Below are 25,600 nucleotides of genomic sequence, written 5' to 3'. Positions count from 1 at the left end.
CAGTAACTGTCCCCACTCGAGGCCTGAGGAATGCCAGTGCTTGCTGAGCAACAACGTTTGCAAAACCCCGGGCTCCGGGGAAGGATTAACCGTTGTTCCTGCAGCCCTGGGCACGTCCCCCGCGCTGCGGGCCCAGACGACCCTCCCCAGGGACCGCCAGCCCCGTCCCCGCCCCGCCTGCGCCAGGCGCCGCAGCAGCCCCCGGGAGGCACTACAACTTCCCGGGACACCCCAACGTCTCCTCTCGCCCCCGTCCGGTTGCTTGGAAATTTGCACTGGACGGTGACGTCACACAGGAAGGCGGGTCCCCAGGGTCCCGCACGCCAATGGCGCGGCCGCGGGCGGCCTCTTCTTTTCCAGCGATTGGTGTCTCGGGCCCCTTGGCTCCACCCCAGCCCGCCATGGCGTCAGGCGCCGCAAAACCGGGGAGGTGGTTCCCACTTTAAGAAGTGAAGTTTTTCGCCCCCTCCCCCTCCCTGCCCACCTCCTGCAGCCTCCCGCGCCCCGCGGAGCCGGCGGATGGAGCTGCGCTGCGGCGGCGTAGGGGGCCAGGCTGTGGGGCGCAGGATGGATGGGGACAGCCGCGATGGCGGCGGCGGCGGCTGCAAGGACGCCGGGTCGGAGGACTATGAGAACCTGCCGACCAGCGCCTCCTTATCCACGCACATGACAGCCGGAGCGATGGCCGGGATCCTGGAGCACTCGGTCATGTACCCGGTCGACTCGGTGAAGGTGAAGCGCGCGGGGACCTCAGGGACCGGGCGGGCGGAGCGGGGAGCGCGCGCGCGCGTGCGCTTGCATCCCGCGCGAGCAGCCTGGGGGAGCGCCCCGAAACCACCTCCGCTCCCGGCGGCGCGGGCCCCCGGGTCTCCTTCCGCCGCGCGCCGGGGCCCCGCCCCGGGGGCGCCCCAGCCCGCAGCCCCCAGCCCCCAGCCCCCAGCCCACGAGGGGGCCCCGGCAGGCGCCGCGCACCGCCGCTCGCGCCGCCTTCCCGACCCGGGCTGCTGGCGGCGCTGCGGCGGGGGAGGAGGACTGGCGAGCGCCCCCGGGCTCGGCGGCGGCGGCGGCGGCGGCGGCGGGGTGCCCGAGGGAGGCGATCGGTGCGGCTTTGCACAGTTTTACCGCGCCTGCCCACGCGGTGCCGGGGCTTTGGGGTTCCCGCTGCCCGCGGCTCCCGCAGGCGCGCGCGCTGCCCCGCGGCTCGGTGCGGGGTGGCCCAGGCTGCCCACACGTGCGCAGTGTCCGGGGAGCCCGGCAGCTGGCCGCCCGCAGGCGCTCGCTCGGCACGCTCAGCGCTGAGAAACGTGGCCCCGGCCTGGGTGTGTGGCTTCTGCTCCCGGGTCCCTGGGGAGGCGTGGGAGGGGCAGGGGTTCTACCGGTTCTTGGCAGCTCTCTCGGGCATACCGGTTCAGCGACGCTCCGCGTGATCCCCTTTTCCCAGGGTGTCTGCGCCTCTTCCCGCAGAAGTTCGGGCAGCCGAGCAGCCCACAGGCAAGCGAGCCCTGCAGTGACATTTGCCTTCTCTTTTTGTTGCAGGGAAGGCAGGCAAGGAGAGCATATGCTATGCTCTACGACTCTTTAACTGTGGGTTGTGTAATAGGCACTCACTTGGTTTGCTCGCCCTTCCCCGAGGTAGTTTTACGTGCATTTTTTGCAAGGAGGCAGCGTTAGCCAGGCGGATTTTTCCTGTTAGGCTACAGCTGCCTTCTGCCCGCCTGTGTAGGACACCCAGCGGCAGGAAGGTAGTCCTGGTATTGATGTCTTGCACTTTTGTGGGCATCACTCATCGAATCCGTTCAGCAGCCCAGGGATTAACAGATGAAGAAACTGAGGCAAAGAGATATGAACTGATTCACCTGGCCAGGCTCATACTCCACCTGTTTTCTCTGACTCCAGCCTTAGAGTGCTTTCGGAGATTTTGGGGGCCTCTCCGGGTGGCAGTTCTCTTGAAAGGCAGGACCTCACAGAGCCCCCCTGTCGGTGGCTGTGTCTTGTTGCTGAGTGGGGGTGTGTGTGAAGACCAGAATGTCTAAGACAGGATTTTCCCTCCCCTGGGCAGCTCTCAGAGAGCTAGCAGTCAGTGCACAGAGAGGAATCCAGTGAGAGAAAGTGTGGGCATTTGTAGTAAGGTGAGGCCCAAGCCTTGGACTGTGTTTCAGGGCCTGGGGCAAACTCTTGGAGGGTCACTCTTCTGACCCTTCAGAATCCCCAGGGGGGATTAAGGGTTCGATGCCTGGGTTATGGAGGGCCTGGGGGCAGATCTTGCCCCGCAGGTTTTCACAGCTTCTCCAGGAAAGACCCTGGACACATACCAGGTGGCATTTGTATAGGAAAGAATCCATCTCTTGTAATGAAATTTCCCATATTCGAAGCTGTTGTCTCCAGTGCCTTGGACAGAGTATGGGGAAAGTTAGGGGCAGGGAGATGTTATTCCAGCAGGCACCAGACCCACAGGGTGGCTGAGATGAACGTCCCATTGGAGAGCTATATCACCTGTGAGATTTTGCTGAGTTTGGTTCAGAGCATCACTAGAGCTTATCTTCAGGGTTGGATGTAATTAGTCATGCCTTCTCACCTTCGTCTGTCAGTCTAAAGAGGCATCTGTCTTCTATGTTCTGTGTTTAGTTTCTTCCCTGCCTTGCCTTCTGCCCTGTAGACGTTTTATGTTATAGTCCACATGTCCCTGTGTGCTTAGTATTATTTTACATAGCAGTTTTCACCTCTGGATAGGCAACAGGATTGGCTGTCCCAGACAAGTCACTCACCTTATGGGGCGTGACATGAAGGCCTGGGTTAGCTCATTAGTGAGGGAGTCCTTCTTTGTTTAAGCATGCAGGTTGAGTTTGAGAGCACCTCATTTTTCATGACAACTTTCTTGGAAGGGGGTAGCAAGGATTATTCTTTTCATTTTCCAGCTGAGACAAAAGGCACACAGAGAGAGAGTTAAGCGGTGGGAGTCCTGTTGCATGGTCCCAGGGAGGCTGCTGCCAAGGCTGCCGAGATCAGCACAGTTGTCTGTGCCCAGCATGACATATCAGGGACGCATCCATGCCTCAGTCATGGAAATGCTTCTCTTGGGGAGACCTCGACTGTGTTCTTCTTAAATATTTTGGATGGTGGAGACCATGAGTAATGGAGACAGGAGCCCTGGGTGGGGTTTCCAGCCCTGCTTCTAACTTGCTTCATGCTTTAGGCACTGTTCTGTATCTTAGTTTTGTCACTGTAAAATGGGGGCTATGGGCCATTTGAGTATTTCTCCCCATTTTTAATCTGTCCCCCTTTCTGTGTACACAGAAAACCTATTGTCCTCTTTTACGATACTTGAAATTCCAAATAATTATTACAGTTGAAGCCATGGCAGTGTCAATTGTATGTCGGCAAAAATTTTTTTTCTGATTTTATAAGGTACACGTTTTGAGCTGTGAATATGTGAATTAAGTGAGGGTATCAGGTGGGCCTGCTTTTTCCAGTTTTTCCATCCTAGATGCTGTGGTCCATGGAACTCAGTGCTGGTCACTTTGACCACTGAGCCAGGAGCTGCTTGCTCTTGTGGTCATAAGGGCAGAAAGCCAACCTTACTGATGCTTAACATTATTATGTTAAATATGTTTCCCATGAAGTCCCATCCTAACACTCCCCACCCCCCGTGTGACTTTAATTACCTGTATTTTTCAAACTGTGTCTTGTGACCCCTTAATGACATCAACATTTTAAGAAAGATCAGTCTTTCTAATGGTGAGAGTACAAAATGCAAGTGTGTGTGTGCCATACAGTAAGAAGCCTTGCTTGGTGAAGTTGTTGGGGTTTTGCGTGTGTGTGTGTGTGTGTGTGTGTGTGTGTCCCCTGGATGGCTGTGTCAAATCCCCTTCTGACCGGAGGTTACAGCCAAAAAAGCATGAAGAACACTGAACCTGATGATCACTAATGTCTCTCAAGCTCCAGCAGTCTGTGATTATTAAAGGGTTATTTGGAAGACCTTTGGCAACTTTGCTGTTCCTTCCTGTGCCGCCTTCCCTCACTTAGTCCCTAGGGGTGGAGTGTGAGTGCTTACGAATCTGCAAAGGGCTAGGGCCAGGTCACTGGGACCTCCTGTCGGTTCCCACTCCCTGTCTGGTCTGCATGGTACCAAGGGAGGGAGCATATGGGGGCCCTGCAGCGCTTTCGCCAACAGTAGCAATTACTCGTTTCTTTCCAAATGGGGCTTTGCAGCGGGTTTTCCTTGATTCTCTAGCGGGTGCTCCCGAGTGGCCAAGTGGCGTGATCACCTAGACCCGCGCGTGGGGTGGCTGCGAAAAGCCCTGGTCGGGAGTGCTCAAGACTGTGGGGAGAATGCCAGGTGGGTGGAGGAGGAAATTCCAACCAGATTAGGCACACCACTCTAGACCATGCCGAATCCCGTGGTGGTGAAAGCGGGGGGCAAAAGGAAACAGGAAAGATTTGAAGCGAGGCAGCTTCCGCTGGCCCTTTCTCAGCCCTTCTCTCTGCTTCTCAGGGAAACGCGGTCCCTAAGTGTGCTGGGAGAAGCCCTGCTTCCCAGCCGGGCGCACAGTCCACGGGAGGAGAGGACCGCGAGGGCCTGTGGCTCGCCTTCTCTCGAGGAGCTGGTGGGTGCTGAGCCAGTTGGAAACCTCGGTTGGCCTCAGGGGTTTCTGGAGCAGCAGTGACCAGGCAGGTGCCAGGATGGCTCAGCATTCCTCAGCTTTCGAGTTTGTTCCACCACCCTCCCCGCCCCCCCCCCCCCCCCCCCCCCGGAGTCCCAGCCTTGCAGGCCTGCTGGGAGCCAGGGTGCTCAGCGGGGTAGGGGGGGAAGCCTGCACCCACTGCAGCTTTTCGAAACCAAGTACAATTCAGTAGATGCCATTCAGCTTCAAAAGGGCGTGAAATCCCAAATTGCTCGAGTTCTTGCGAGAAAATTATAGTGATTTTTCCGTCTCTCTTCTCCCGTCTTGTCTCCTTTAGGTCCTTCCCCTCCCCCCCCATTTTTTTTCTGTCCTTAAGTGGGTGATGCTTTTCTCAAAGGTGCATTTGGAAGGGGCACAGAATGAAGAGAGGTGTACTCTTGAACTTGTGTCCTTTTGTTTGCCTCGTGACTGCCCCTGCTGATGCCCGGAGCCTGGATCTGCACCTTTGCAGGCCTGCCCGGGAAGAGGGGGAGGACCTTACCCAGCCCCCTCAGCCCGGAAGTGGGGGAGGGGCGGGCTGGGGCAGGCCTTGGGGGGGCGCCCCAGAATTCTAATGGGCAGGGAGGGCGCCCTCCCCTCTTGAGTAGGGAGAGGCAGTGGGCCTTACTGGACACAGTGTACCTGACTGTGTCATTCAAGCACTCAGGGATGTGTGCGCGTGTGTCTGTGGAGTGTGTGTCCCAGACCTTTCCTTGGTTTTCTTTTTTTTTTTTTTTTTTTTTAAATTTTTTTTTTTAAATTTTTATTTATTTATGATAGTCACAGAGAGACAGAGAGAGAGAGGCAGAGACATAGGCAGAGGGAGAAGCAGGCTCCATGCACCGGGAGCCTGATGTGGGATTCGATCCCGGGTCTCCAGGATCGCGCCCTGGGCCAAAGGCAGGCGCCAAACCGCTGCGCCACCCAGGGATCCCCTTTCCTTGGTTTTCTTTTTTTTTTTTTTAAGATTTTATTTATTTATTCATGAGAGACACAGAGAGAGGCAGAGACATAGGCAGAGGGAGAAGCAGGTTCCCTGTGGGGAGCCCGATGCAGGACTTGATCCCAGGATCATGACCTGAGCCAAAGGCAGATGCTCAACCCCTGAGTCACCCAGGCATCCCCTTTTCCTTGGTTTTCTTGAGAGCTTCTGTTCCATCTGCTCTTTGGAGCACTGACCGACTGAAGTCCACTTTCCCTTTTTTACTTCCCTTCCAGCTTTAGGAGGCTGTCTTTCCCCAACCCACTGGATGAACTGGCTTCTGTGTTGAACGAAGCCTTTGGCAGTCTCTCTCCAACCCTAGAACATTCTGGCTGTCTCCGTATTTCTCCTAGTACCCGACATTTCCTTCTCAGGGAATTTCCTTTTTCTTTTTTTCATCCTCTGAGCCCTCTGGCCTCCTCAGGGCTGGCTGCAGCCGTGTCTCTACGGTCCTGCTGCTTGCGGGGGGGCTCTTGGGCAGGCGTGAGGAGCCCGAGCCTGCCCTTCCCCTCCCCGCCTCCACCTTGAGTGCTCATGGCTGACATTTTCTATGGGTGGGGAGAGGGTGGAATGTATCTAACCACTTTGTCTTGAACTACAAACCTTCCCCCAAGCTCTTTCCAAGCTGGAGAGATTCCGAGGGTTCTCTCACCCTCAGAGAACTATCTTGGGGAGAGATTCAGATCCCTAGTCTTTGACTTGCTGGTTGGGGCAGGAAGCTTAGCTTTGCTGAGATGTGATTGCTCTGTCTGTAAAATGCAGATCCTGATTTTCCCGCTGGTTTCTCCCTCCTGACCTAGCTTTCCACCGCTTGCTGCTTACCGTATTTCTCATCACACCCTGCGGAAGTTCCTTGGAACAAGCTCCCTTATATCTGCACTGAATGTTCCTTCCGTCTCCGTGTCCTGATAGAAATCCAGCTCTTCCCTTGAGGCCACTCCTTCCCTGAAGACTCTGGAGTGTAACATTCCCATGAGCTCAAGCCCAGGCACCTGTGGGGCTCCTGCCCTCTCACCATTACCGACCAGCCTCTTCTCAGCCTCTCCTCCTCCTTTGAGGCTCCTCCCCTTTCTCTCTCTCTCTCTCTCTCTCTCTCTCTCTCTCTCCATCTCTCTGTCTCTCTTTCATCTGCCCACCTCTGCCTCCAGCCTGACTTATACTGAAGGGCGGGAGGTGGAATGATGAGGAGCAGGGACCCTTGAGCCAGACTGTGGATTGGTCCTGGCTCCGCTTGGTGTGACCTTGGGCAAGTCCCTCCTCCCGTCTTCCCTCTGGGCCCCGGTGGCCGTCCGTGCAAAGGGGAATGTGGTACTGCTGCCCGGGAGCGACTGTGCGGGTTAGGTCTGGAGAACATTGCTGACAGAGCCTGCCGTGTGGTGAGTGCTCTCTGCGGGTCAGTGCTCCTATCTCCATCGTCGGCCACAACACAGCTGTGCAGCTCCCCTGCTCCGCTCTCTCTGGACTTGGGCGTCTGGCGCACAGACTGCTTCCACCACGAATGAATCCCGTCATCACTCTGAGGACCCCCTTCCTGGGCACCACCCGACTAACACCCAAATCCCTGTGTTCTTTATGCCCTTCAGGTCGGTGGCCTTACTAAATAAACTCCACAGGGGCCTTGTCCTAACCTAGAGCTTTGGCGCCTGAGGGCTTGAATCCAGATGTGTCAACCTGGCCACACTGGGCTAGGTCCCTGCCTCTTCTCTTCCCCCTCAGCCTGGCCCTGTCCTCCTCATCCAGACCGGGGCCACTGCAGCCGCTCCCGGGACCTCTCCTTCCCCTCCACACCGGCCTGCCCAAACCCCCATCCTGGATGGCCCATTACCCTGTTGAGCAGTCAAGCCCTTCTGGGGAAAAAATCACATGTTGTGTCCATTGGTGTCCTGTGTGCGCATGCCTCTGGGCCCTCAGCCTGTCCTTCTGTGGGTTCTGGTCATTCCGCTTCTAGTCCTCTCAACAGCTGCTCCAGACCATGTAGGCTCCTGTTTCTCCACTTCCCATCCTTCTGCTTTCTCAGCCTCTGCTTAGCATCTTGCTCCCGAGCTCATCCAGAAACCAAGACTCCGGTCAAGCTCACCTTCCTGTTACTGTCCTCCCAACCAGCATGCTGTCCTGTACCTTCCTACTGTCGTAAGGTAAGAGGGTCCTTCCTTTGCCAAAGGCGAGTCCGGTGGGCCTGGGGAAAGGGGGTGTGTGGGAACCACCCACATACACCCGCATTTCAATCCTGCCTCTACCCCAGTTCAGTATCCTTGTCTGCAGAGTGGAGATGTTAACACCAAGCCCTACCTTATAGGGCTCTTGAAAGAATTAAATGAGGCAACTCACATAAAGCTCTTGCTGCAGTGTTTCCTGCACAAATGTGCTATAAATGGTCATGGTGGTAGTTATTTTGGTCATCTCTCTGATGAGTAACTCGGCTTCAGTATCTTTAGCCTTCCCCTGACCAGTGATTCCTTCCTAAAAGCATTTATACAGTGCAGGCGTGTCCCATCTTAAATAACAGACAAACCCTAGACACCTCACTTTGACCCCGTGTGCCCCGAGGGTTTTTCTCCTTAGAATAACAAGTGTTAGGAAAGGATCATTGACACTTGGTCTCTGCTTCCTCACCTTATCCGCCTCCCAAACCCTCACAGGCCCCGGCCTTTGGCTTTGTGCCCAACCCTCTGCTGGAATCCTCTCAGAGGCTGCTAGTGATCTTGCTAATAAAATCAGTCACTGTTTTCCTGGTCTCTCTGATGAGGGGCAGCCGCCTGGTTTTCCTTGGAAGTCAGTCTGCCACCTTCCTTCCTTCTCCCAGGACACATGTCTCAGTTTCTGTCTGGGTCCCTGTTATTCACAGATGGCAGATTGGTGTCTCTGGTGCAGTCTTCCTGGAAGCTGGACAGCCTGTTGCCTCACAGACATGTTGGAGACTTGGCTGCCTCGGTGGCCAGGACGTCCAGTGTGGTCATCCTGGCCTCCCCTCCAGCCTGGCCCGCCCCCCCGCCCCAGAAACTTGGTGATCCTCTTCAGCTTTTCTCTCACCTCTGCCCACTCTCCCCAGCTGCCACCTCTTATGTTTTCAAGACCCTTCCATTTGTGCATCTCTAATAGCTCCAGCATGTATTTATTCTTCTCCCTCCCACCACACCTTGGTTTTGGGAGGACTCACTGTCTTCTTTGGATCGATGGCATCCCAACCACTTGAGACACTTCTTGTCCCCATTTCCCTGTGACCTGGCCATGCCATTCTTCTCCACAGCATGTGCTACCTTCTAACATGCAGTGCCATTTACTTATATTTATTACTTATATTCGTTGTATATGTTATTTCTATTTAGAATATTATGTGTTATTTATGGTCTGTCTCCCCTTATCTGAATGTAAGCTCCCAGTGGGCAGGAATCTTTTGCTCTTCTATTCTCTGGTATCTTCCTGTTGCCAGAAACCATACCTGGCACGTAATAGGGGCTCAGTTAGGAAATTGTTGAATGATTTACTGGAAATCATTCATAGCTGTTCACGCTCACCTCTGAGTCCTGTAGCTTGTGGGTGGCTGTAGTCTTCTTAAATAGGGACAAGTCACAATCCCCATCCTTTCAGGTCTAGTTCCTACATCTGGGAAGAAAAACCTGCAGGCAGGTTTGCAGTGAACTGTGTTTAAACAGTGAATGCAATTTAAAAAGTATAAAGCTCTCTGTAGGGGCCAGGTTGTGGTATTATCATACTGGGAGCCCGTTAAAAGGTAAGGTTAGTTGACTAGAATGAAAAATCTAGCCTGTGCTCCACGTGTAGCAGAGTCCACACTGGGGCCTGAGGGCCAGTGCCATCTTCTGCATCTCATATCAGCTGGTGTCTCTCTCTGCCTCATATTCCCCTAGCAGTCCCTGTTGCTTGCAGAATAAAGCCTGAACCTTGAGGAGTGTGCAGAGACCCAGATCCTTTCTCCTCTGACTTGTCCACCAGAGCAAGACAAAGGTATCGTGTGAATATCGGTTGAATGAGTGCAGGCTCCGTTGTTTTAAAGAGATGGGGAGGGGTGGCGCTGGGTGGTTCATTCAACTGGGCGTCCGACTCTTGACTTCGGCTTGGGTGGTGACCTCAGGATTGTGGGATCAAGCCCCCCAGCAGGCTTTGCACGCAGTGGGGAGTCTGCTTGAGTTTCTCTCCCCTGCCCCCACCCACCGCATGTTCTCTTTCTCTAAAATAAATAAATAAATCTCTCTAAAAAAAAAAAGGGAAGAAATGTGGGGAAAAAAAGTGCTTTGAAACATGCTACTAAACAAATGCTAGTTGTAATGTTTTTGTTTTTGTGCGTGTTATTTTTGAATCCACGTGTACCTTGCCCGTAGAAAGACTTTCTCAGCCCTTTTGTTTGTCTTTTTTTTTTTTTTTTTTTTTTGTAGTTGAATTCTCAAGCCACAGTTATATCGCCATTAAGCTGTTAATTCATCTGGCCACCCACTTCATTCCAGGCTTACTGAGCGTCTTTCCTGCCAGTCTCTGTGCTAGACACTGGACAACAAAAATAAGTCCTGGCCTCTGTTTCCAGAGCATTGCTCCCTATAATTAGATCCTGAGCTAAGGTGGCAGGACTGGCTCCCTTTGAGGGGAAGAATGGGCCAGATTGGTATTTACTTTCAAATGGGCACAAGGTCTGGGGTGTTTGGACTCTGGAGTGCCCAAGCTGCCATCTTGCAGGTCCAGTGACTGCCCAGGGAGCATCATTCAAGGCTTCTTTGCCACGCAGTCTTGAGTTGGCTCCTTCCCCTGTAGGAGACAGTGGCTGTCAGTTGTCCTACCCACCCCCCTACCCCACCAATCCTCTTGCTCACCCCCGAGGTTGTTAGTCATTCTGGAAGCTGAACTTGGCTTCCAGAAGGTGCCTCTGAAAACATCCTCCACCCTACCAGTAACCCCAGACTGTCGGGAAGGGCTGTTGTCCGGTCCCTAAGAGGTGTTATGGTTTCACATTCATGCTTTCTCTCCGAAGAGAAAACAAAACGTGTTGAAATAGAAATCCCAGCAGCAGCTTGGCTGAAGCAAGAGTTGCATAACAGATTTAAGAAATGTCTGGCCATTGTTGGGTCAAGTGGAGGGACTGTAGCTTCATGTCGCTGAGAGGACTTCCTCTGATGTATCGGACGCAGCCGGCGAGAGGCCCAGGAGGGGGCGGCACACCGAGGTCTGGCCGGCAAGAGCCCCTGCCCTGGTCACTCATCGTGGTGACAGCTCTTGTTCCTTGGCACCGCCATAAAGGCTGCATTTGAGATGCTCCGTGGGCCAGGGCTGGGAAGGGCCGTGTGTGCTGGCGTGGAGGCCCCTAGAAAAGGGCACTGCCCTGGGGCACAGGAGGCCCTGTGAAGTTAAGTCCTGGTCTTGCCATTGGCCAGCTTTAAAACCTTGGCCAAGTTACTTCTCTAGGCTAGGCTGGTGTCTCTTTGTTCTAGACTAGTTTTCTAGACTAACAGCATCTGCTTACTCCCTTGACGGGGCTGCTGAGCTCAGGTGGGATCGCGAGCTTGTGGGTGGCTTTCGTAAACCTGGGCATGCCCAGATAATGACAGATCCTATCGGAGGCAATATGCTTAATGATTCAGAGGAGGGCAGTTCAAGTTCACAGCACAGGGTCTGGGGCCAGCCTGCCTGGGAATGGTGCCTAGACAAGCTACGTCAGTAGCTTTACCCCTACTTTTTCTCATCGGCAAAACGGGGATCATCACAGTACCCACCTCAGAGGGTTGCTATGAGAATTAATTAGGATACATCTAGAGTGTTAAGAATAGCATCAGGTACCTGGTAAGCAGTCAGTTAAATTTAGCTCCTATATCATTTCTAAAAGTGTTACTACTTGAATCTCTGTTTATGCTTGTATGTTGCTTTTGCGCTTGTATGTTGCAGTATTTTTGAATTGTTTCTGCCTGCATTCTGTCATTTGATTCTCTAGATCTTTGAAGGTGGGAAAGGGCATGTGCTGTTTCTCATCTCACCCATGAGAAAACCGAGTTTCAGAAAAATAACATGCTCTGGAACTCAGGCATTTTCTGTTACACCAGAGCTAAAGCTGGGGACGGTGAGGAAGTAAGTGAGCTGCTAGGGAGTAGACTCACACGTTAATGGCAGCAGAGCCCCTGAGCTGGGTTCTGAGAGGAGATGGTGCAGCCCCAGCTACATTCTTGGGAAGGAAGAACTAGAGTTAAGGGAGTGCGAGCAGAAAATCAGAGTACGGCCTGGAATGCAGGGCTCTAACGTATAAGTAGGAGTTCTTTGATCAGATACTCCATCCAGTACAGAGGGCAAGGGGATGATGACAAATGGTCGTTGCTGTAGGTAATTCTTGGCTCTGTCCAGTTTCTCTCTCTGGAGTGACTTGCAGCTGCTGTGGCCCCTTCTCATTTCAGTGGGGAGTTGAAACATTGGGCTCAATATAGCGATTTGAATTTGGACTGGCGTGAGAATCCTTTCCCAAATCAAAGGATTGAGATGGCCTATTGGGAAGAGCACTATGTCATCGCTCCTTGGTCAGTTAGGACAGCTGTTTTCTTACCTCACCCAGGGAAGTGTAGCAGTGACCATCTTGCTTCCCTTTCACGTCTACTTACTGCATCCAGGAAGAAAATACAGCCAGGCTCGCAGCAAACCAACCTTTATACTGTTGAAGAAGTATAAAGCTCCCTGTAGGTGCCAGGTCATGGTATTTACTATCACACTGGGATCCTGTTAAAGGGGTAAGGTTAGCTCGTTGGAATGGAAAATCCAGGCTCTTCTTCCAGCCACTGTGGGATTCGCTACAGCTGCACGGCCATGGGCGCTTCACCTGTCTCCGCACACGGCGTCTCCCATCTGTTGAGTAAAGACCAGGGTGACCCTCTGCCCCCGCCTCTTGTGCTGGGTGATGCGGAAGGGCCAGTTAGACTCTGAGCATGCTTGGAAACACATTCAGAATTGTTTATTGTGGAACAGGCTCCGAGCAGAGCTGTGTGTGGCTACTGAGATCAGGCTAGTGAATGGTAAGGTCGTGTGCATGGAGGACAGCAGTGTGCCCGTTCATCTCTGTCGGTTGGCATCTTATAGGCCCACTTTCCTTTTTTTTTTTTTTTAAAGATTTTATTTATTCATAAGGGACACAGAGAGAGAGGCAGAGACATAAGCAGAGGGAGAAGCAGGCTCCCTGTGGGGAACCTGATGTGGGATTTGATCTCAGGATCCCGGGATCATGCCTTGAGTTGAAGGCAGACACTCAACCACTGAGCCACCCAGGCTCCTCAGCCCACTTTTACTTTTTAAGTGAGTCTGCCCTTTGAGTGTCAGGCAGATGAGGCTTTCCCACCTTGGGCCCTTGTGTCTGTGTTGTCCTTGTTTTCTCATGACCGCTGTCATAGAAAAGAAAGGGGAAGGGGGTAGGACATAGGTGCCTTTGTCTTGAGGTCCTCTGGTTCTTATTTCCTCATGCTGCCTGCTTTGAGGGTTTTGCTGGCGCCTTGCTGGCCCCAGGCCCGGCAGTAGGTGTGGAAGGTGGTGGTGGGTGGACACCAGCAGCCCGCAGGAAGCTTGCCAGCCAGGCCTGCTCGGAACAGGAATGTGCCAGACACTGCCATTGACTTGCTGGGCTCTGCTCCCCTGGGATAGGGGATGTCCCAAGGATGTCCCAGGGCTGTCACGAGACAGGGTGGTTTAGCTGATGAGCAGATCTGAGAACTCAGACTGGAACAGGGAAGCCTTTCCAACGGAAAGGTGTTGGTGTGTGTACACATGTGTGTGAGGGCCAAAAGGGCAGACCCAGGGCACGTCTTTAACTGAAGAATCAAGTCAGTCTCTTTCCTTAGTCACTGTCTCCGTGGCTTGTTTGCTAAATGTGGGCTTGTGTTAGCCTGATTCATAGAACCATGGAAGAGTTGAAAGGCATTTGCAACAATGCAGTTTCATCTCCTGAACTTCACTGAATGACTCCGTTAATTAAGGAGTGAGGACATTTGCAGAGTGACCTCATGGGAGCCAGAGTCTTGACACCTTGGGGATCTCTCCCCACAGAAGCCCTTGTCTGTCAGGGAGGATAGATATATTGACGAATCATTATTGTAGTGGGTGTTGAGCCTGTCCTTAGGGAACCTGAACCTCATCTAGAGGTTCAGGAAAGGAAAGGGCCTCTCAAAGAATTATCTCAGTATCTATATCTAGACCAAAGGAGATGTAGATGTTAGAACAGAGCCCTGCAATTGTCTGTCCCCTAGACTGTCACGTCCTGTCCCCAAGGTGCCTGGTCATGATCAGGATGCCTGTACCCCTCTGACACTCTGCTTTTGGGGTTCCACTCTGAGCCACTTAAAAAAATATTTTGTGTATTTATTCATGAGAGATACAGAGAGAGAAGCAGAGACATAGGCAGAGGGAGAAGCAGGCTCCATGCAGGGAGCCTGACGTGGGACTTGATCCCACAACCCTGAGATCACGACATGAGCCAAAGTTGGATGCTCAACCACTGATCCACCCAGACTCCCCTGCTCTGAGTCTTCTGACTGCAGAATCGGCAGAGATAGTTTTCATGGGGCCCTGCACGTGGAACCTGCCCCCGGTTCTGAAATTTTCTCGCTCCCCTTTTCTGAAGTTTCTTGTTTCTCTCTCCCACGTTCTGGGATTTTTAATTCCCCAAGTGACTGGCTGGTGGGTTTCCATCCCTGAGTGGTAACTTTAACCACAGTGCTAAAGACCAGAGGAGGGTGGGAACAAGGAGGCAGAGAGAAAGGCTGTCATATCAAAGGCATTTCTGCTCCTAATTGTCTCATAATTAATGGGTGGCCTTAGTGTCGAATGCCAGCTGCAGCAGCAGCCAGATAAGTGGCTAAAAATTAAATACCATCATGTGACTATGTGGAGGTTTAGGGTTTGCCTGAGTGACCTTTACTGGCACAGGTCACAGTTTGTAGGGTTATGAGGGAGAAACTTGACAAACAGTGTAGGTGCCTGGTGTGTATTCCAAAGGACAGAGACTGTTCCAGAGCCCCATGGCACCTGGACCTGTTCTTGACACTCAGATCTGCATGCCATTCCTTATCGCTTTTTATTTTTTATTATTCTTTTAAAAGATTTTTTTTAAAATTTTTATTTATTTATGATAGTCACACAAAGAGAGAGAGAAAGAGAGGCAGAGACATAGGCGGAGGGAGAAGCAGGCTCCATGCACCGGGAGCCCGAAGTGGGATTTGATCCCGAGTCTCCAGGATCGCCCCTGGGCCAAAGGCAGGCGCCAAACCGCTGCGCCACCCAGGGATCCCCTCTTTTAAAAGATTTTTTATTCATTCATTCAGGAGAGACAGAGAGGGAGAGAGACGCAGAGACACAGGCAGAGGGAGAAGCAGGCTCCATGCAGGGAGCCCGATGTGGGACTTGATCCTGGGTCTCTGGGATCACACCCTGGGCCAAATGCGGCGCTAAACCGCTGAGCCACCCGGGCTGCCCCCTTATCGCTTTTTAAAGGCAACTGTGTAGCTGGACATTTCCCCCGTTCCTTTCTTTCCTGTTAGCCTATCTGGCTCCGGTGGAGCCTTTTATAAAATACAGAGTACAGTCCCCCAGCTTGTCCCAGCAGCCCGTGGCTGTTTTGATAAAGAGCCTGAAACTGGGCTCTTGAGGAATGCTCCCCTGGTATCTGTATTACTCTAGGGTTTAGACAGAAGTTCCTGGAACTCGCAGGTTCTGGAAACCGAGTCCTGTTTCTCTAAAAGGCCAGCCCGGTGACATGGGCAAGAATTGGCTGACCCCGAGGCTGGCCCTCTGTTTCTGTGTCTGTGGATTTCCCTGGCACAGGAGGTCTTTGTTACCGAATCTCTTTGCTGAGTGTTTTGAAGGAGGGTGTGTGTGGGCCTTTTCAGTGTCGTTAGACAATGCTGAGCTGTTACCCAGAAGAAACGGTCAGGGTAGCAGCCAAGATTTGATCTGGTTCAAGTTATGCCATAGAAAGTGCCCTGTCTGGACAGGAGCCATCAGTGAAATAGTTAAAATCCTAAATAGCGTGTGAGACTTGAGAGCTGTCTTTTAATGTAAGTGTTTCATTTTTCCCCCCCTTGGAATCTTGGCTTCTCAGATAATAAACAGAATTAATGTATGTGTATTTATGCAGCCCAGGAAGGATGGGGGGTTCAGGGACCCGACTTTGCCAGTTACTGCATATTTCTAGTTAGCACTTAAGCTTTAAGAATGTCTGCTTCAAAAGTGACTTTTGATCGCACAAAACAATGTAGTAGCAATAAGGAATCTATTGACAAGTTGGTAGGACTCCTAGGTCCTTCTGTGCTTCCAGAAGAATCTTTTGAGTTTAGGAAGGAGGTAGAGAAGGAGCTGGCACTCCATACCAGTTTGTCCTGGGGTGTGTGTGTGTGTGTGTGTGTGTACGCGCGTGTGCATGTCAGGACGGCTTCAGGTGGTGGCAGGTTCCATTTATTCTTGGACTTAACACTGTCTCTCCCACCCCCCCACCCCCCACCCCCGCCCCAGGCTCCTGAGGCCTCTGGTCATGCTTTCCCTGACCTTGGGTAGGAATTCTCATCTGAAACTTTCCTAGTGTCTCTTTCCAGGGTCTTTTGTATTTTCTGACGATCCAGGCACAAGAAAGTTTCTGACGTTCTCTTTCAGACCCTAAGAACTGAGAGTCACTACAAAGCTGGACTTTTACCAGAAACTGCTTTAAATTGGAAACAGATTTCTGATCTCTGAGCAGCCAGTTTAAGAGACAGGGAGAACCTTTGTCAACCTAGAACTTGAGCATGGAGGGCAGGGAGCAAACTGAGGAAAAGCACAGCAAAAGCAGATTCTTTCTGTACATATGCACACATAACATTAGCATTGGCTTTTTCTTTTTCTTTCTTTTTTTTTTTTAGCATTGGCCTTTTAGAGCAAATTGTAATTAGCTTAAGATGAGAGGCTGAGCAACTAGTGACTCTGAGAAAAGCACTTTACTCGTGTGAATCTCTGTTTCTTCATCTGTAAAATGGCAAGATTGAGCTCAAACTGAATGATCTCTTAGGAAGCTTCCAGTTCTAAAATTTCCACCCCTTATTTCCATGGGGCATTTGGACATCATCGTCTTCTGACCTGGAATGTCTAGACTAACAGGCACTTCTGTTTGGAGGAGGATGTTGGAAGACTCCTGCCCTGGAATTGTACCAGGGGGCATAAGGAGCAGGGAGAGGGACCAGCCAGGGTATTGTTGGGAGTTCCTGCATCTCAGAGTGCCTGCTAGTCCTTACTAGACTACTAGAAATTATAGGCTGTTTGGTTTACTTGGAACCTCCAGCTACAGTGCTGAAAGACTGCAAACCATTCATTCAGGCAATTCCAGAAATGCTGAATGGCCACAGCCCCACCCTGGAATCAAGGGGAGCCGTGTAGCAGATGCTTCTGGAAGGCCCTGTTTATAACTCTGACTCCTTCCTGCCGGGGACCTTTAACAAGTTCACTACCAGGAAGCTGAGTCATTGAGGGGTCAGCTGGCACGGCCAAGGTCAGGCAGCGTTGCCAGCAGCACAAGTTGGGTTAGCCCAGAGGACCCGAGCGTTGTTGTGGATGGTGGGGTATGGGGGGGGGGGGTTCCTCACTTCACAGGCCTTTGGGTGTGTCCCTTCCTGGGGACCAGAGCACCACCACTCCTCGTGGTTTGCGCTTCCGTTTAGATTTCACAGTGGAAATGTTCCGCTGTATCCTTTACCTCCTTTCTCCCCACTTCCTCCTTCTCTGTTCCCTGATCCAAGAGAATCTTCCTCCAAAGCCAGAGGTCAGGACCAAACAGACCAAAGGGTGAACCGATCCTCCTCTGCTGCTGTGGTTTTCAGGGCTTACCGTGGGCCTGTGTCCTTAGGCCTTTTTCTGGGGTCACCTCCCTCTGCTCAGCTGGCTGCCAGCCTTCCGGGGGCCTCTGGCCACTTCCGACCTGCCACTCACTACCTGTGCCCCAGGTAGCCCCTTTGTCCTGAGCTCCACTTGCCTGACTCTCCCCAGGCCCAGGCTTCAGGGCTTGCCTCCACCGGGACGCCTCCCCACTTGTACATGAGGCTTCCTGCATTGCTCCCCAGCACCTTCACTTTCTACTTTGCCCTTAGACTTTGAAATTTTGTTATTTGTATGATTTTTGGTTTACTCGAGCTGTCCTTACTAAGACAACAAACCTCTCGAAGGTTTGTTCAGCCCCAGCACCCCCCAGGGGCACATTGATGTTTATGGACTTGGGGAGAAAAACCCGTTTTTTTTTTTTTTTTTAAGATTTTATTTATTTATTCATGAGAGATACAGAGAGAAGCAGAGACATGGCAGAGGGAGAAGTAGGCTCCCTGTGGGGAGCCCAGTGCAGGACTCGATCCCAGGACCCCGGATCATGACCTGAGCCAGAGGCAGACGTCCAACTGCTTAGCCACCCAGCTGACCCCCAAACCCCATTGTTTTACCAATTTGAGGCCTCTTGCTCTCGTCCCCCATGCGCATCTCCTGCTCTCACTTCTGGAAACCCTTCTCGTCAGACAACTTCATTTTAAATCCTTTATAGCTCTTGTTTCCAGAACGAGAGATTTAGTCAGCATGAAATCTCACCCATGATTGTAGGTTCCTGTCATTCCCTTCGGCATCCAGTAAAATTTAAATATGACTCCCCCAAAAGCTTGTGAAACAGTTTGTACGTGGCAGACATTTGCTACGTGTAAGTGGGTTCCAGAGGCTGAAAGGGAAATCTTTGGGATATTTCCTTTGGTGTCTTTCCCCTGAGACCCTTAGAACATCCAGCCTGGTGTTTCTGGTATTTTTGTCTTCTTTCTCTGTTACTGGCTGGTGTGCAAGGTGCGTGAAGAGAGCAGAACGTCCTCTCCAGCTGTGACCTGACTCCACCCTTGTTAATCAACGAACATCATGGAGACAATTTGATCTTAGCATTTGTGGGAAATCTGGCTTCAGTAGCATCTGAGAATTTACCCTGAACCCCTCCTTAGGCCTCTAGTATACACTGAACTCTGGAGCCCAGCTTCGATGGGGCTTATGTCCCCAGCTTTTACCCTGTGTGGTAGGCCCCCGAAAATGGTGAGGCTCATGGTGCTGCAGGACCCAGCAGGTAGATAGCCTTTGGTGGGGGGCGGGTAGGCAGCAAGGCAGCGGCTGTTTGGCAAGGGGAGTGCATGCAGGGTTTCAAGTGCCTACTTTCTGTATGCCTGTGGGTGAAATTTTGTATACCTCTGAGTCCTTGACAGGTGGTTATTGGGTGTCTGTTTTATAAAGCACATAGGCAGGGCACTGAGATCACAGATGCATGAGGCTGTCCCCTCCTTTTGTCCTCAGACTTTATTGGAAGACGGGCATGCAGACGCATCACCTGATATAATTATAAGTAGAGAAATGAGCAAGAGAATGCTGGTGATGGGGCTGCTTTGAAAAGTCTTTTCTTCCTGTGGATAATAGGCTAATAGTGGGGCATGCTTTCGAGGGTGTGGCCTCTGGGAAGGGTGTGGAAGCTGGTGCTGCAGAAGCTGACAGGACCACACTTGACTTGAGAACCATACGTAGGGCTTCTGAGGTGCCCGGCTCCCTGGGCCTGTCTCGGATGGATTCCAAGAGGGCTGTCACTCACAGCGTTCAGGGGGCCCCCTTCACTTCCTGGCTCTGATGGCTTGTCATCTGTGTCGTCACCCAGTCTGTCACATCCAAACACTTGGCTGGTTTTTGACAGCTACCTCCATGCCTGAGCAGTTGGGGTACTGATCCCTGGGATAATATCGTTTGGGGTGGCACAGGCTAGTGTGCATGAGACAGGGAAGTGCTACATCACTGAGGCTGGTGGGGGTCAGCCTATGGGAAAGGATGGAGATTCAAACTGCATCTTATCCATTCCTGCCTTCTGGTAAAGCTTGGCCTTCTGTCCAAGAGCCCCCTGGGCTGACCTTCCAGGTGCTTCCTTCCAAGGCAGGTTCTGGAACCAGAATTGTTGCTGTGGCTAGGGGATCACGCTGCACATTGGACATCCTTGGCTGCCAAAAACAAACAAATAAAAAAAAAATACTATCTCAGGTGTTACAGGAATTCTAGGGAATTATTTGATTGTGGCGGGATTTCAGATGATGAGAAGTGTGTGGCATGAGCTATTGATTTAGATTTAGGATTTTTAAAAGATTATGGTAAAATACATGAAAGATTTCCCATCTTGATATTTTTTTTTCTTATTTTCACTACGTCTTTAATTTTAATTCCAGCATAGCTAACATACGGTGTTGTTTTAGTTTCAGGCATCCAAGATCATCTTAGCATTTTTAAGTGTCTAGCTCAGTAGTGCTGAGTACATTCACATTGTTGTGCATCTACTCTCCAGAACTTTTTCATCTTCTCAGAGTAAAACTGTCTCCATTAAACAACCACTTCCCATTCCCTCCACCCCCCACAGTCCCTGGCAACCTCATTCCACTTTCTGAGATTGGCTTTTCTAGGTGTCTCATAGAAGTGAAGTCCTACAATATTTGTCTTTTTTGTAACTGGCTTATCACATGATGTCCTCCAGGTTCATCCATGTGGTAGCATGTGTCAGAACTTCCTTCGTTTGTAAGACTGAATAATAATATTGTATGATATACCACGTTCTGTTTATCCATTCACCCACGTATGGACACTTGGGTTGCTTCCACCTCTTGGCTATTGTGAATAATGCTGCTGTGAACATGGGTGTGCAACTATCTCTTTGGGACTCTGCTTTCAATTTTTGGGGGGTTATAAACCAGACGTGGGATTGCTGGATCATATGGTAACTCTGTTTTTAAATTTTTTTTTTTGGTAACCACTGTACTGTTTGCATAGGGGCTGTACCATTTTACATTCCCAGTGACAATACATGAGGTTTCCAATTTCTCCTGTATTTCTTTTTCTCTTTTCTTCCCTTCTCTTTTCTTCCCTGCCCTTCCCTTCCTTCCCTTCTTTTAAATACAGGTGTTTTAAAGCTGCAGGTAGGCCTGATGTACAGTAATGTAGATATATGGATTTATCTGCCCCCATATATGACACACCCACACATTTGGTTTTTAAAGGATTCTTTATCTAATTCTTATAAATTTAGACTGTATGAGGCCAAAAAGGACCTCCTTAGAGATATCAGTATTAACTCCATTGACCCATTTGACAGATATTTGCAAATTGTAATAGATCTGAGAAGAAAACGGAAGAAATCTCCCATCCTTTCTGGTGTTTACCTGGTGGTAGATATCCATGTTGATGCCCAGCTAGGCTAGATTGCTCCCCAGGGATTTGAGGGCACAACTGGCCTGGAGTCTGGGTCTTCTCAGTCTTGGAACAGGGCTCTGTCCATTCAGTTGTACTCACATTTAGGTGCACATTTTGGGATGATTGCCCCCATTTGGGCAAGTGAGACATCTGTGGCTAGAGACATCTGTGCCCTGCGGCACCATGTGGGTTTATTACCCAGAATCTGAGGGACTTGAGAGCCTGCCCATACCCAGGGTGGGGGGCCCACATCCTTCAGGGTGACCGTAGAGCACAGGATAGGGGGCAGAACCCACAGAGGACTCCCCATACCCAGTTCTGTAGCTCCTCTTGTCCCCATCTGGCTATTTCCCTACAGTTCAGAGAGGAGCCAGTCCTTGAGCATGGGGAGGGCCCTTTCCACAGTGGTGACCTCGAGGGAATGGGCTGCAGTCAGCAGTGTCCGGGAACCTTGGGACTTTAGCACTAGTTAAAGGTTTCTAGAACCTCCCTTGCCGCCCAGCAGCCAGGCCTGGCAAGCAAGCTTCCCAAGGCACAGTCATCCTGGACCGTTTGCGCCAGTGTAAACTGACACTGGTGAATTTTCCCTCTACCTTTCAGGCTACCCAAGTTCCCTTTGTTACATAATCAGGATTAATGTAAGCAGCCAGGTCCATCGATTTAGAAATTGAGAGCCAAGAAAAGCGAATGCAGGAGTGGAGCCGGTGGGAGGGACAGGGGCCCTTGTGGGTGCTGTGGGCATATCCCCTGGCCACACTTTTCTCTTCTGTTAAGAAGCAGCAGAACTACAAGCCGCTTGGGCTGTCGTGAAGGTGGCGCAGGTGGTCTGTGTAGTCTCAGCGCATGGTCATTGTGGGTGGTGGGCTGTTGCTCCCAACCAGGGCTGATCTTGAGGGCATCCTCCCCCGAGAAAATGGGAGTTTTATGAAGGAATTGGAGTAAAAATTACGTCTTCCTAGGAATTTGCTGTTTATCCCCAAAACAAACCAGCAAGCAAAAACCCCACCAACAAAGGAAAGCCACAGCTGTTGTAGGCCAGATCCCAGGCAAAGGGCTTGTCATTCGTTATTTCCTTTAATCCTCATGGAAATGTTAGGAGAGGGAGGGGCTGTTATGATCCCCACTCCCCCCCCCCCACCCCCCATTCACAGATCAGGAAACAGGCTCAGAGAGATCGAATAACTTGCCAGAGGTATAAAGGTGTGAGGAGGAAGCAGCAGAGTGGGGTTTAGACCTAGGTGGCTGGCCTTTGCGGGTCCGGACGTCAGTGCAAGCAGGAAGGCCACCTGCTTTGTCCAGCCTCTTTCTGACCAGAGGGGATGGGGCTTGAGTTTCACTCCTGTCCCTGCCTCTTGAGGTTATAGGAACTAGGGTGCAGAATCCTCAGCACCAGGGCCCCGAGACTGGCAGCTTCCTTCTGGGACCCTGGGGTCTATCGTGTGTGTGGATTATGGCCTGGCCCCCTCTGTGGTCTGATGTTCAGTTCAAACCTGTCATGAGATCCTTTGTACCAAAGAGCCATTTGTCAGCAAGCGGGAGGAAAAGCCTCCCACCTTCCGGGCAAGATGAAGCTAGTTTTGGTGGTGGTTCTTAATAAGATTTCAAAGCTGTTTTATTAACATAGGTGATGGTTTAGGGAACTGTTTAGGGATGGAGCTGGAGCCCTTACAGAAATAATTAACAGAGATGATACACATTTGTGGAGGCCTCCTGTACTCTGCGAGGTGATCCATGTGCTTGAACGTTTTCTTATGTATCCATTGCAGGAAGCATGTGAGGGAGGGGTTTTCACAGATGAGGGAACCACAGTTCAGAGAAGTTGAGTAACTTCCTCCAAATGCCTACAGCTGAAAAATGGAATAGGATTTCTGTTGAGAGGTGGCTAAAGACTGGGGACATCTTTGTGTCCTCGGGTCCTAGTCACAGAGTCAGGCCTGGAGTAGAATTTGTAATGGAATGGATGAACTTCAAACCCCAGGGACCATCTGAGCATCAGGCTGGTGGGTGGGCAAACAAGATTTCTTTGAGATTCCACCATTGGGATTTTCAGCAAAAGCTTGAAAGCTGGTCAGCTGGCCAGAGTCTGGGAGTTAGAGCCCTGGCCAGTCCTGGCACAGTGGTGACCAGCTCTGGGAGCTTGGGCTGGTCACATAACTGTTTCCTAATTAGAGAAAACAGTGGAGGTTGGGGGCTAGATGGGTGGTGGAACTCTGAAATCAAGAGAAACCCACGTCGGGCCCCACCCTGCCAAACCATGCTGTCCGAGCTGCCAGGACTGAAGTCGGGAGCAGGGCCCAGATTGTCACGTGGAGATTCAGTGCCCAGAGTTTGTACTTCTGCACTCAGGTAATCCTGGTGCCTTGGGGTGGCTTCATGTGCTCGAAGGGTACTTCCATGTGGATTCTTGCATTAAATTTGTTCTTTGATGTGGCGTTATGATGCTTCAGCGAGTTTGCCTATCTGTGAGGAAAATAAAACACTTTGGAGAATGAGGTGTTTCATTCAGTTCCGCCCCTCGCATCTTGTCCTTACTTGTAGGTGGGGACGTTTTTATAAGCCAATGACATAGACGAGGCTGCTGAGTCAGGGGAGGCTCTGGGGAGGCCCGGATCTAGCAGTGAATTAAATTCTTCCCAAAGGAGCCTGAACTCTGGAATATTTAGCTTTAGCCTTTGAATGCTGTAGGAGTGCCAGGCTTTCATCCATCAAGATGCCCTTCCCGCCCACAACATGGGCGGGCAAATGGCTCAAGCTCTTTTGGAGGAGTGAGAATGGGTTCATATAGAATGAGCCACTATTACCCGGTTCCACTGGGGACCAGTGGCCAGGTGGCCAGCGATGGGGAACAGTGAAGCTATGTGGTCTCCATGTGACTGGGTTCGTGACTCTCTGTAAGTACCCTGCTTGTAGGCTGGACATAGATCCCTCAGGAGCTTTGTGGTCTTAACTGGGGAGGATTTGGGTGACTTTGACAACGTCAGGACTACTCCCTCTTCACAAAGGTCAGGCAATAAGGGGTGGTATACATAGGACTTAGCAGAACACATCAGAGACAGGAAGGTAGCTGGAGATCACCTGTGATCCCTAACTGTCCACCCCCTTACAAGAGGTTGGGTGGCCTCCTGGTTCAGAGCATGGCTCTGGAGCCAGTCTGCCTGGCTTCCAGTCCTCTGTGTACTTTGTGACCCTGGAGCTAGTTGCTTATTCCTTCTCTGCCTCAGTTGACTTGTTTCTAAGATGGGGATAATTAGTCACTAGAATGACTGTTTTATTATTATAATTATTTTGTGAATAGAGGATTGGGGCTCAGAGAAACAAGCTGACTTTCTTAAGGCCACACAGTCCTTAATACTAGATATGGGACTAGAATCCTGGGCCCTGGGCCCTGCTTGTCTTGCCAGAGCCAGACAAGGATGGATAGGAGTGACTGGTGGTTCAGGCTTCCCCTCTCGCATCTCCCAGGGGGATCATAATCCCATCCGTGAACTCCGAGCCCTGTTACCTGGAATCTTGGCAATTTTTGCCATCTGTAAAGTGGCAATCATTTAATCCTTTGGGGCGACCACAAACTGGATGTTCTAAGTGTGTCCTGGGTACATTGGATCCGACCCAGACACAGATTCTTTCATCCCTGCCTGCATCTGCAGGAGAGTTTTCTAGAGAAGGGGAGGAGTGACCAGGTTTAAGCTCCCAGGATAAAGGGATGAGGGAATGGTGTCCTTTGAGCCATAGCAGGGCCGTAAGCTGCTTGCTGCCCGTGGCTGTGCGGTGGTGGTGCAGTGGCCTTGCTTGTTGGCCACAGCTTTGGAGAGAGCAGAGCGTGGCCGGCCTGCAATGAGCCCAGGGAGGGCTTCTGTTGCCTGGGCCTGATCCCTTCTCCCAGAAGCTGGCGATTTCATCCCATCTGTGTTGCTTACTGTGTGGCTCCTGCAGAGCTGCCCTCGAGTGCAATACGTAACCATGGAAAACACTTGACTATAAAGTAAATTCCAGATGCCTGAGCAAGCGGTTCAGGGTCTCCCAAGTCCAGCCCCAACCTGCCTTTCTCTCAGCAAACATTTATTGATTATATAATGCTCAGCCCCTCTCCTGAGTCCAGGACTACCTCTCCACCGCACCTTACCCCTGCCTTTCCCTTTAAACATCCCCTTTGGCCATACCTTCCGCTGGTTCCCAGACCCACCTGCACACTCCCCTCCCCCTAGCAGAATCAGTCACTTCCTCTCCCTCCCGGTTGCTTTTTTTTTTTTTTTTCAATCACAGTAACACATGCCCGAAGTCAAAAAATCAAATCGGATGGAAAGGATTGCAAAGACAGTTCCATTTCTTAGCAATCGCAATACTGTTCCTCTTTCGAGCTCAAGTGGCCCCTCTTCTGCCACCCTTTTCTGGGTTGGATGTGATCTGGGGTCTGACTCCTCCCGCTGTGGCCTGTTCCTAGGAAAAGTGATATTTGGTACTGTGGCTTCTCCCCTGGGAGGCCGAGAGGCTTGGTTTTGGTGGAATTTTTATTTCCTACTAAATACGTAGTCATTTTTTTTTTTAAAGATTTTATTTATTTACTCATGAGAGACTGAGAGAGAGAGAGGCAGAGACACAGGCAGAGGGAGAAGCAGGCTTCATGCAGGGAGTCCGATGTGTGACTCGATCCCAGGGCTCCAGGATCACACCCTGGGCTGAAGGCGGCGCTAAACTGCTGAGCCATCCGGGCTGCCCCGTAGTCATTTTATCCTTAGAA

The 25,600-nt window shown here is 51.4% G+C and overlaps 1 protein-coding gene across 4 annotated transcripts in view; it reads left to right on the top strand.

Annotated features, from left to right (window-relative positions):
* The first annotated feature begins 317 nt into the window (after positions 1-317).
* Positions 318-25,600, top strand: part of SLC25A37 (solute carrier family 25 member 37) — a 42,996-nt gene continuing 17,713 nt past the window's right edge. Inside the window, exons 1-3 of one of the 4 annotated variants that reach the window (XM_038573790.1) lie at positions 594-732; positions 7,661-7,778; positions 9,513-9,606. Coding sequence is in view for 1 of the 4 variants with exons in the window: in XM_038573788.1 (XP_038429716.1) it covers positions 520-732 (213 nt within the window). In the remaining 3 variants the exon portion in view is untranslated. Of the gene's footprint in view, positions 733-7,660; positions 7,779-9,509; positions 9,607-25,600 lie in introns of all 4 variants that reach the window. The other 3 variants (XM_038573789.1, XM_038573791.1, XM_038573788.1) reach the window with 3 other exon arrangements.

This window comes from Canis lupus, chromosome 25 (assembly GCF_011100685.1).
Source record: "Canis lupus familiaris isolate Mischka breed German Shepherd chromosome 25, alternate assembly UU_Cfam_GSD_1.0, whole genome shotgun sequence".
Classification (NCBI taxonomy): Eukaryota; Metazoa; Chordata; class Mammalia; order Carnivora; family Canidae; genus Canis; species Canis lupus.
Note: the sequence above shows the minus strand (reverse complement) of the source record. Positions and strands in the feature narration are given on the sequence as shown.